General features: G+C 39.2%; 1 protein-coding gene and 2 pseudogenes across 1 annotated transcript in view; 1 reads left to right on the forward strand and 2 right to left on the reverse strand.

Annotated features, from left to right (window-relative positions):
- LOC138050930 (discoidin domain-containing receptor 2-like) overlaps positions 1-5,893 on the reverse strand; it is an 18,107-nt gene extending 12,214 nt beyond the window's left edge. Inside the window, exons 1-2 of the mRNA XM_068897171.1 lie at positions 5,863-5,893; positions 3,896-4,209 (exon numbers count right to left, since the gene is read on the reverse strand). Of these exons, the coding sequence (XP_068753272.1) occupies positions 3,896-4,209; positions 5,863-5,893 (345 nt within the window). The remainder of the gene's footprint in view (positions 1-3,895; positions 4,210-5,862) is intronic.
- A 1,328-nt stretch (positions 5,894-7,221) lies between these two features.
- LOC138050931 (uncharacterized) lies at positions 7,222-9,033 on the forward strand (annotated as a pseudogene).
- A 3-nt stretch (positions 9,034-9,036) lies between these two features.
- On the reverse strand, positions 9,037-10,592 carry LOC138051768 (uncharacterized; annotated as a pseudogene).
- Between the last annotated feature and the right edge of the window lie 1,908 nt (positions 10,593-12,500).

Raw genomic sequence — 12,500 nt, forward strand, 5'->3', positions numbered from 1 at the left:
TGATCGCGCAAAATGGTAGTGCACTTTTAGATTTTTGAATTTGTTTCAATCTCAGAATATTTTCCATTCTTTTGGTTTTGTACCTTCATTTTTCCTCAACGATAACTACTTTTCACAGTGGGTACTGGAAAGCGATGGTTGCGCCAATCAAGTAAAGAGTCACAAATATTTTGCGACATAAATTCAAACATTTAAAATCTTAGAGCGAGCTAAAACTTTGCGGATCGCTGTGAATTTAATACAGATGCCTTCGACATCGCTTTAATGATTTGTAACAAGGTTTTACTAAGGTTAAATAAACTTTTTTTCTTGCTGTAGTGTCAATAAATGTGTTGCGTGACTGTCACGGTAGTGTTTTTTTGGGCATTTATCCTACGAACATCGCACGTTCTCAATATGCTCAATTTTAGCAGCCCAAACATTTTATTGCAGTTTCTTTGGGATGAAACATCCTTCTTTTGGAGGGTAATATTTATTTACCCATAAGCAAAGTAGCAATAGTTGTTTTAGGCCATTAAATTTGGCAATTATTTATGTCGGTAAAAATTGTCCAAAACGATACCGAAATTCAAAATCCCCTCCCAAAATAAGTATTCGTTGCAGCTTAAACAAAACAGTACCAGAAGTACGGGCGACCATCCCTCTAACCCTAACCCTCCCAAAATCAGTATTCGTTGAAGCTTAAACAAAACAGTACCAGAAGTACGGGCGACTATCTCTCTAAGTGATTTGATGTTTAGTTTTGAGCTAGAGCCTTCATATAATTTTTTGTCAATATTTTAGCAATCAAGTGTGTGAAGTCGGAAAAAGTGGGTGCATAGCTGCTTAAGGGAAAATGGCTCTATTCTCTAAAGATAAAACTAAACCAAGCTCAACTATATTTTTCCTGTTACTAGCAAACCATAACCTATTTCTAGGAAGTTTTTCAAGATTTTCAAAAATGGCTATTTTATGAGGCCCAGGTCGATATTTACTGTCAAGCGCTCTTAAATATTTACAGTAGATTGCTAATATCTCACCAAAAGGTTTGTAGTTCTTGAGGACAGGGCTGGTCTAGACCCCCTTTCCCCAGAAAAGGACTCACCGATGCACTTTTCCATTAATAACTTTCGTTCTCACAGGCAACCTTATACCAAGCCAATTAATCAACAGAGGATGGGAATGGCCACGAAGGCATACCTTTTCTTTCCTGCATGAAGATGGTATAAGCTCCATATGTTGTAGAATCAAATGCAAGAAGTGTGATCAACTTCGAACAACAACGGCGTATCAGTTGATGGCATGGTACAATAACGAAAGAATGATTGCAGTGAAAACTTACCGTCAAACGATAACATCGAATGCTGATATTTTTGGACAGATCAATTCAGCAAAACTTTCTTACAAGAACAGACATATCAGAATTTTAGGGTTACAAATTGCAACAAATTCATGCTACATGTTCGGTAGCGTTTGGCTGGTAGAAACAACTTCCGTCGGTTGGTAGATACTCTCTCAATCGACCCTTGTTTTGCACCAAGCTTGCTCAGTACCACTATCAAAGTTATTTCATGCTTTTTACAGTAACATTGCTTTCCGAGTTTGTCGTGGATAACATCTTCATTTCACACAAAAATTGAGCCCTCTTTTTCCCAATGGTAGTTGTAGTCTCACTGTTGATAGTGTTGAAACAATGATAAATGGGTTTCAACTGGGCTCTAACCGCCACCGAGAGCTGGCTTATCCTAGATCATAAAAAGTAGCAACTCACTTAAACTTTATAAATTTTCGTGACATATAATTTAATTATTTCTCACAGTTTCATCTGAACTGATTCCCTACGTTATCGCTTGTTTTGATAGTATTTGCTTTATCTTAAAATAGATGAATATTGGTAATCGAGGTGGTCAATAATAAGCAACTTATGATTGTTTGTCACACGCGATGAAGTCGTAATTGCCCTACCAATTAGGGAACATTTTCGATTCTGATCTCTCGAGAAATTACATAAAGTAGCAATAAGGATCAATTCCACCTATCACAGCCGGCCACTGTGATATGTTTATAGACAACTGAAAACTTCAGGTGACCTCGCGATCCCGGTGCAATGCTCTACCAAATAAACCATAAGGCCACTCACTTGGGAGCAGGTCATTTTTTTGGGTTGACGTGTTCTCTTGAAAGGACTGATGAATGACGTCAATGTTTATATTTGAAGTGCGGCTAGTAATAGACGATCGGTAGAAGTGATGCTTGCATTTATCTGGACAATTGATTTACGCAATATTTAACAATTTTTCGCCGAAGGCGAAGTGGTTATTTGTGAATATTCACCGAGACGAAGTCGAGGTGAATATTTCACAATTATTCCATAAGCGCGCGTTGGATATGAGATGGTAAATAGCCAACGAGGCGCGTAGCGCCGAGTTGGCTATAACCAGTATCATATCCAACAAGCGCGAATGGAATAATTGTTTTATTAAATTCCTTCAACTCCAAAAATTTGGAAGTACGAAATACGAGCGGAAAAAGCGAGCAAATCCGAGCGAAATCGAAAAAAACTTGATGAGTACTGATGCGATGTTGTGTAATACTTTGTTGTCAGACAGATGCAGGCTCATCACAAAAACATTTCTTGCCTTTTCGCGTACTTCTAAACGTCGGAATTGATCCAAACTTTCCACAAAAAAAGTTTTTTTTCTCCTTTTTAATTTGGCTTTATTCAAAGAGTAATTTCGCATTCCGGCGAAAACATTTTTAGTTTAGCAACGCTTAACGCAATCATTTACCATATAAGGTCAAACCAAGGTATATGAGCTGATAACCGAGATTGAGTGAACCAATCAGAGCACGCGAAATGCATTATCCGAGGTTGAGAATTTAATAATCACCGATAATCACTGAGCCTGAGGCGAATAATTGTTTTAGTATAAATACACACACGTGACAGGTGATTATTTTAAAAAAGAGAAAAAAAAAATTCAACGCGAAATCATCTTCACTTATGGTGGCAAAACGACTACTGGCAGCCATTTTGTCCGTCGAGGTGATTATCGTCTGATAATCCAAGATAGCGAGAGAATGAGTGCGCACGATATTGTATAATCACCTGTGTATTGATACTAATATCCCTAAAAGCCACCTAAGAAATTCAGATGGCTTCAACGGGGTTCCCTTGACGGGAACACGTGAGCCCAACAACTTAAATGACCTGCTCCCAACTAAGCCACTTCAAAACTCAGATGATAGAGCATTGCAACGGCATCGCAGAGGTCAGGAATTACACCACGTTTCATTACTGAGAAGAAAAGGAGGCTCTACTTAAATCGCGTCAGCTCTTTGAAACTGCCGCAGCCCAAAGTTCTGGACTAGTCAATCTTGTTTTCTCTCGTCAAACTGTTTTTGTCGTTGTTTTTTGTTTCTTGTTTTTTTCAGTCATCCGTTTAGTGATAAAACCGATGGTTATAATTGAGCCTGCTAAACCATGGAAAATCAAGATGGCGGTGAGATCTGCTTGACGCCAAGCAATTAGGCCTCGCTTCGAAACTGTATCCAGCTGGCAACATGCAGCGCATACAAAGCTAGCAAGGTGCAAAGATATGTATATCACAAACGTTTTGTGACTGACTAAATTTATTGTCGTAATTAGCATGAAATGAGCAACTTTTAATCGCGGGGCCTAGTTCAAAATGTCCGAAATGTCTCAAGATGACACATTGATTTGCTACCCGGATTCTACTGCGGTAACTAGCTTCAACACAGGAATTTTGCAAACAACTGAAGGTATGTCATAATACACTAAAATCTTATCATCCTGGTGATGATTACTTTAGTTTTTGTAAAGAAATTTTCCACCCGGCTTTATTTGATGATTTCTCATACTGATTCCCTCCGAAAAAGAAGAAAGACATCTAACCTTCTCAGCATTGTTCTCCGTATAAGTGTTCCATCTTACGCCGTCCAGTGAAAAATGCAATTTGTAACTGGTGGTCCATATACCACCGCGTTTACTTCCCTGTGTTGCCACTTTGCAAACAAAATGCACTGCACTCATATCAACCTGAAGGTAGTCCGTTCTATCAGTTTCGGTCTTTGGGCACCAAGCTCTATGTCCCCTGTCTTCGTTCAGTCGCCCATAGTATGGATGATATTCACTGTTATAAATCGAACTCGCAGTGATTTTATTATCCGGAATGATGTTCCTGTCAGCCACGCCTAAAACCTGACAAACTTTAAAAAAAAAATGTCGTCATTATTTTCACTTTGAAAAACCAATCTCTAGGGAGGGAAGATATCAACCACTATTTATATTTGTAATAGGACTCCGTGTTGTCAAATCTTATTATAAAAGGAAGAAGAAAATTCGATTTTGGTAGTCAGGTAGACTGTTCACAGTCCCATATTTTTCCGTTTGATCGTCGGGATCGAGCACAAACATTCGCCATCTTTGTTTTAAAAAATATATATTCCTGCCAAAACCCCTCCACTTCCCCCACCCACTCGGTAGCTATATCGCTCTCCCCAGTTCGCGCTCGCTTTTAAAAACAAAGATGGCGAAAGTTTGTGCTCGATCCCGACGATCAAACGGAAAAATAGGGGACTGTGAACAGTCTAGTAGTCAGGGGAATGTAATGAATTTTTTTTTAATTTTAATTGACACATAAAAATAAAATAACATAAGTTCCGGTGGAAGTCCGTGGCTCTAAAATGTAATCTTGTAAATCGTGAGCGCTTTGGCTTACCTGATTGCCATTTTTTTCTTGTCAAGTAATTTGAAAAGAAAGAAATAAGGAAACTTGAAAAGGCCAATGCAGATGACTAAAAGATGAAGGATGGTTTATGGTACTAATGATCAGAAGTTCTCCTTGAAATATTGCGAAAAATTAAGTAATTTGTAATTAATTAATACGATTTCCATTAGAAAGAAATAACTAGAACCAGCTTCATCCCAAGCTGAAATTCATTGGCAATTCAAAACCAATCAGAGCCAGTCATTTTAGATTTGTTTTGGGCAAAGACCTCGGCTGGCCAGTTATCACCGAAAATACTAGCACAGTCGTATCATGTCCGATAAACTAAATTCATGGAGGACGTGAATTGATTTTCATATGTCATATCTCGTAAAAACGACATAATTTATCCTGTCATGATTTTAGGGTAAATGAAAAAGACTTACAGTACGTTTTGGGTCGTACAACGTTTAATTGCAAACCATTTGCTAGGATCGTCGAGGATTAATTTCTTAAAACGTTTGTCTAACATTGGTCCATGCAACCAAGTTGTTTGGCCTTCAGGTATATTACCTGCCTTCTACTACCCGATCATGCGCACATCGAGGGTCTACACCTTTTCTGCTATTTTCTGCATCTCATGTAGAACGGTGAAAGTATAATGGTGCATTTGAGGCCTTAAAACTCCATCTTATTAGACAAAATGAGACTTACCCGCCACAGTCAACCTCATAGCGGAAAAAGACTTTAAAACTCCATAAGAAGAAGCCACGCAGGTGTAGATTCCAGAGTCCTCCTTTTTGGAATTCCAAATTTTTAGTGTTCCATTCTCGCTCACACTTGATCTCCCACCAGGAAGATTTCCATCACTTTTCACCCAAGTCACTACTGGTTGTGGATCTCCAGTAGCCTGACAGGGTACGGTTATATTAATAGCAGTTGGTATCTTAGACTGCGCCGGTGGTCGGACTGTGAACTGTGGCAGCTCTACCACATTAAGTTGTGTAACAGCTGAATCCTGACCTAATTTATTTGATGCTGTTCATTTGTACAAACCATAGTCTTTCTTGTCAGTATTTTCTATTGACAGCTGTCCATGCCTCACGTTCGTTTTATTTTGCGTCGGGGCGTCATGTACTTTATGCCACTTGACTGTTGGAGGAGGGTAACCAATCACTTGACATACCGGTAACGTGATATTTCTTCTGATTTCAACGTAAGATGGACCAAACGACAGAGTGACCTTTGGACGACCTGCGTAGGTCCAGAATGAATAAATAAATAAACAAATAAATAGATAAATGAGTAAACAATTGAATGAAGTAATGAATAAATGAATAAATGAATTAATGAAAAAAAGAATAAATGAATGGATGAGCGTGAGTGACTGAGTGAGTGAGTGAGTGAATGAGTGAGTGAGTGAATGAGTGAGTGAGTGAGTGCATGAGTGAGTGAGTGAGTGAGTGAGTGAGTGAGTGAGTGAGTGAGTGAAAGAATAGATAAATGCGTGAATGTCTTTCTTAGATTCATCTCCGGGCCCTATGGTAACGCTCCAATGAACACAGTCCTTATTTTACATAATTTTTCATAATACAATAGGCCATTTCCGAGTTCATGTCTGCCTCCTCTTCAAAGCGAGTCTAAGTGCGAATTTTTTAGGAATCAGTTTTCATTCACATGTGAAGTAGAACTAATAACCATCACAAAAACGTCGCACTTAAACTCACTTTGAAGAGGAGGCAGACATGAACTCGGAAATGGCCTATTTAAATTAGTTCACAATGAAAAATAGTAAGTCCTGCCATCGGTCTGTGATGCTCAAGAATTAGGGTTTAAATAAACCCTTTGGTTCTATGACCTATTTTCCAACAAGATGTTTCAAGAAGAAACGCTGTCGTGGTTTTCGCCTGGTTTTAGGCAATTAAAAAAAATTCAACGATGTTATTGAGGATAGAAATGCCTGAATAGATGCAGCGCCTCCCGTGGAAGAAGTACACGCTCTTAGGTTTTCTTTTTTGTTACGAAAATGAATTTCATTGTGTAAAGGCTTTCAACTTTCATGTCGAGTAGGTTTTTGGCGAACGCGAAAACGGCGTAATTTGACGTTTTTACAATAAAGAGCTGTACATTCTTTTTATTTGAATCTGTTTTATTAAAGTTTGCCCAAGAAGTAGCTGCATTTCTACTGAAAATGATATTAAGTTTTCAGGAACCTAGGAGAAATTTTAAATGTATTTTAAGTTTATTTGATGCCATAAATTTCATCAAAATAGAGAGGGTAGTCTTCGCAAACGTGTTACAAAAAGGAACGCCGGGACTTTCCTAAAATTATATACTCCATTTGGCCAATAGCCCTATTTACAGTTCCCGGCGCCATATTGGATTAGTAACCGCGCAAACACCATAGCGAGGCTGCCGGTGACCCGCGTAATACAAAAACAGTAAATACAGCTGATCGGAGAAGTCTTTCGTGGTTCAATCTCTTCTAAATTGGTGCTAGTGATACAAGGCTATGCAGATTTCAACGCTAGAGGATATCCAGAAGTTAAAAGTGACGGATTTAAGGGAAATTTTGCGTTCTAATTCGGAAGCGACGGGCGGAATAAAAGCAGATTTGGTGTTAAAAGTTTACGCGATACTCGTGCGACACGTGCTACGACCGGGTGAGAATCAGCAGGAAAGTAGCGATAACACTGGTCAGGATCACTTCAAGTACGATGAAACTTTAAGACGAATCTCTGCCCTCGGATGGTCCACTGATTTACGTCAGCTTCCCGAACTAAATTTTATTCAACTTTACGATTACCTGGTTGTGTCAACGCGCAAGTACCGCCACATTGTGCTCAAGGGAACAAATTTTAAGAAATTAAAATCTTACCAATTTTTCTTTGAAGGGAACGTTAAAAGGCTTGAAAGCAAAACCCATGAGGGCAAAACGTACGTAAAAGCCAGTGTTTTGCCATCGATGAAAAAGTCGCCTTATCGAGTGGTCGTGGAGTTCACTCCTCAATGTGATGTATCACGCGCAGCTTGTACGTGTCCCGCCGGGCTTGGCTCACAGGGTAAGGGAAAGTGCAATCATATCGGAGGTGTGTTGTTTGCCTTGGAAGACTTTACAAGACAAGGTTTACAAAAACATCCTCAACCACTATCGTGCACATCGCGTCTTTCGGTATGGGTGGTTCCACGCAATCAGAGCGTTGCAGCCAAGCCCCTTGATGAAATCTTAATACGAAAAGTAAGATTTGGGAAGAAGAACATCCGCCTTAAGCCGAAACTTATAAAGTTCGACCCAAGACCACCACAACAGCGCAACAGAGATGAAGGAAGGTTGACAACTTTAAGCGAGAGCCTTCAAAACTGCCTGCCTTCCTGCTCTTTTTTTCTTTTTCATGACATCAAATCGAACTGTTCTGAGGTACCCACCCTTCAAGAGAATGAAGATCAACAGGAAAGTGTTGCCTTCACCGACAGCTATGACATAGCTACTAATCGTTTTAAAAGTATGATCGATGAGCATGTTTCCAGTCTAACTATTACTCTACAGGGGGTACAGGAAAGTGAAAGGTTGACCAGGGGGCAAGCCAAGAACAACCTATGGTTTGAAAAAAGGAAAACTGTACTGACAGCCTCAAATTTTGGAAATGCTGCCAAAACAAAAGTGGAGTCTTCAAATAAATTGAAGGCAATACTCAACAGTAACTTTACAACTGAAGCTGTGCAGTATGGAATTGAAAGCGAACAGAAAGCTGTTGATTTATTCATACGGGAAATGCGGAGGGATGGTATTGCAGTAAGTGTGGAGGAACCTGGATTGTCATTGTCTAAAGACAAACCATACCTTGGAGCAAGCTTAGACGGAGTAGTAACTATGATTGACACTGGTAAAAAATAAGGGATGGAAATAAAATCTCCTTTCAGCAAGGCTGGCATGACTGTTGATGAAGCTTGCAAAGCAAAGAGTTTCTTTTTGGAGAAACTGGCTGATGGGTCTGTGCAACTTAAAAGGAACCACAACTATTTTTGTCAAGTTCAAGGTCAGCTGTACTGTTCCATTATACCCCTTGAAGGAATAATTTTTGTAGTGTACTTTGGAGACAACATGCCACTGTTTGTTGAAAAAATCCACTTTGAAAACAGCAAATGGTATGATGAATTGTTGCCAAAGATTGATTATTTTTATCGAAGGGCTTTTTTCCCTGAGATGATAACTGAACGAGTTAAAAGAGGGAAGGTCCTTTACCTACATGGTGGTTGGCTTCCATACGGACACTATTCTTGCTCAAGAAATGGTTTAAAGTTAAAACTTCACAGGTCAACATAAGTTGATGTGCTTAAAAATCAAAGTCATACCAGCTAACCAGGACAAACTGCCTGTAATCAGCCCAAAATTACTGAATGCATGTATTAGATACAGGTCAAAATTAAATTCAGGTTAAATTTCCTTTGTACCGAGACCTAATTATTCGTGTGTTAGAGCTAGAAGACAAACAAAATTGAGAATCAACCTAGGTTAAAAAATTTTAACCTGTAATTATTCTATTTTGACCTGTAAAATATACACTAATTATACCAGTGTGAATACTAGAATCAAAGATTGGCCGGTGGTAGTAAAGGGGGTAAAAAGTTTGTCAGAAAGCCACAGACAGTTGCAATTTGTGTTGCATAGGGGCTCAAGGTATTAGGCAAAGTGCCATCTAATATGTGGTACGTCTTAATGCGGCCAATGGCACGCTCCACGTGAGTGCGGACTGAAGCAATGCTCATAGTCTCTTCAGTTTCAGTTGCTGTCATTTGATCACGGCCAGCCAAAAATGGTGGCATGTTTACTGTAATGCCAGCAGGTACAATTGCATAAATGTCAAATCCGCGATCAACCATGACATTATCAACCACTTGCAACAAATCTAAGACACCACTCTCTCTTGTTATTTGCTTGTCAGACACACGCCCGCCCCAGAGATCTGACAAAAATGTGACCTGTCCATTTGGGGTTACCCCAACTAGCAACTTCCAAGTATTAAGGTGTTTATAATCTGACCATGTCTCTGACTGGCTGACTGGGCCAACATAGCAGATGGTCGCTGAGTAAATAGTTCAGTGCAGTCTAAAATGATCCTGGTTGTGGCATACGGGGCAAACTCCTTGGGCATGTTTTTACGAACAAGCTCCTGTGTGGAAAATGGAAACAGGTCCTTGATTTCATGATAGAGTAAATTTATCCCGGTGATGCAGATCCTGGAAACCATGCTGCTACTGATGCCCAATCTGTCAGCAAGGTCTGGTACAAATAGACCAGCCTTCAGTCTCATAAGCACCAATAGGAACTCGTCCAGAAAAGTAAGCTTCCTTGATGGCCCAGGTTTACGCTTGTTATCATCACGTTGATAAGGCTGGCTTTCCTTTAGTAGATTTTCACCTTTCCAGTACTGCATTTTGGAAAGCTTCGGCTCAATGTACTTGTAGAAGCTAATTAATGCCTCGTAACTTGGGAATCCGGTGTAAAATAAAACAGCAGCGTTGTCATCTTTAATTTTGTCGATGGAAAATTGACGTGCCAGCAACACAGCATTTTCCTTTTCTGCTTCACTGAGCTTTTCCTGGCAGTCAGCTAGCTGAGTTTCAAGTGATTCAATTTTCCTTTGCAGTTCAAAGACAACATATGGCTCTGTTTGAGGTGACTCTGTCTCACACTCCACTTCAGCAGCATTTTCATCACACTGTGAAAATGAAGCAGCAGCATCAGTTGAAGCATTGTTAGAGGGTAATACTGAGCAGGTTCCAAACTGCAATGCTGATGCTGCTACTCCAATAGTTGACTCATCAATGTTTCTTTTTCTTAGTGCCTTTCTTGGGTTTGCTTGCTTTGTCCAGCTAAATAGACATGGCTCTGGACCTTGTAAATAAATGAATAAATAAATAGAACTTAATAAATGTGATAGCAATCATTTCAGATTTATTTATTATGAGTTAATCTGTAATTAAGTTGATTGCTTTTGTTAAGTCCAGCAATATTAATAAGCATACATTAAATATTTTTAAAACTTTGCTTTTATGATCTGTAGGTTTTTATCATTCAGTGACAAAAATAACAAGACATGAAACACTTTGAATCATAAAGTTTACAATAAAACAACAATCGTCGAATAAAACAACCAAAATCTTTAATTTTTAATCTTAAACGAATCCTTGTTTCTAAAGTCTAAAATATTTTAAGTTTTGATAACTCAAATCATGAACGCACACAGCACTGTTGCCATGTAAACATACCAAAAGCACAACAAAAGCTCGACAATATCACAAACCTGTCTTCAAATTCCAGCGACCAGAAAGTTTTTTGGAGATATCTTCTGCCCGAAAATGCTCATGACAGAGGACAGTAGCGGTGTAAACAGGAAAGTCGTCCTGTCCGTGTCGCCGCTTGATAAGTGAACACCACCGATTCCTTCGCTGAGCGTCCTTGGGAAACTCGAAGAAATGATAGCTTGTACGAGTGCCGTTTACATCATAGGCGCTATTATTGCAGTCAAAAGCTGCACAATACTTTCCTCTTCTTTTTCCAGGGGCGGAGGATGTTTCCTCGACGTTTAAGCCTTCATTCATATCACCAAAGACTCGAAAAACTAAGGAAACGCTTGAGAACACCACCTAAACTTCTATGCTTTTATTCCGCCTGTCGCTTCCGAATTACAACGCAAAATTTCCCTTAAATCCTTCACTTTTAACTTCTGGATATCCTCTAGCGTTGAAATCTGCATATCCTTGTAAACTAGGGTTAGGGTTTTAGAAGCGATCAGCTGTATTTACTGTTTTTGCATTACGCGGGTCACCGGCAGCCTCGCTATCGTGTTTGCGCGGTTACTAATCCAATATGGCGCCGGGAACTGTAAATAGGGCTATTCTGTTCGTGAGGACAGAAATTTAATGAAATGAAAGGAGTCTTTTGCACCATACCATGTTCCTCGCTTAAAATAGGGTCTCTCAAGTTGTGGACACGCCCACACCAAAATCGTTACAAAAAGGAACATGTCCCGAAAAAGTCAGAATTTCTCACTTGAATTGAGGCGGTTTTTAATGGTAATGCAATCAAAAGAGATCTCCTTAGTTATCGTTTTAAGACTGGAGGAGGAATTCACTGAGATATTTGAATTTTTCTGGAAAATCAAAGAAATGGCAATTATCCAAAAAAAATATATTTGCTGGAAAAAGCGGCCCTTCCGGTATATTACGCTTCTTGTCAGAACTAAATGAAAACAGATCTAAAGTCTGTCTACCATGTTGAACTATTCAATCTATGGTTACGGAAAGAAACGCTCACTTATTTGAAGTTGAATAATAGTTTGTTTGTTTGTTGTTGTTTTTTTTCGAAGTAACAAAATAATCGCATCCTTTTTATTCGGGGACTCAGGAGAAACCAATATCATTCAGAGCTTTCAGGAACTTGGGTCTGTCCATGGATAGGAAAACGTTTGAAAAAAATGTATTGTGTCGGTGTATTGATCTATCATTTTTCACCGTTTGTGTACTGATATTTCCATTTTATCATATTATCTAACGCAAGCCGATTTTATCTTCAAGCATGCGAACGCTTGCACAAGAATAAGGGCAAATGAGAAAATGAATCTTACGCTGTACCATTATACTGGTAGATTACTTCAGAGTGACGCGACTGGTTTCTTTCTAATTAATTTGCAATTTTTGAAGCGTAGTAAGTTCTCCTAAAAAAGTTGACCTTTAGAACCTTACTGGGTGTGACTTACTGTGGGGGATAAATCAAATTCGAGTGCTTTC

This window comes from Montipora capricornis, chromosome 6 (assembly GCF_036669925.1).
Source record: "Montipora capricornis isolate CH-2021 chromosome 6, ASM3666992v2, whole genome shotgun sequence".
Taxonomy (NCBI): domain Eukaryota; kingdom Metazoa; phylum Cnidaria; class Anthozoa; order Scleractinia; family Acroporidae; genus Montipora; species Montipora capricornis.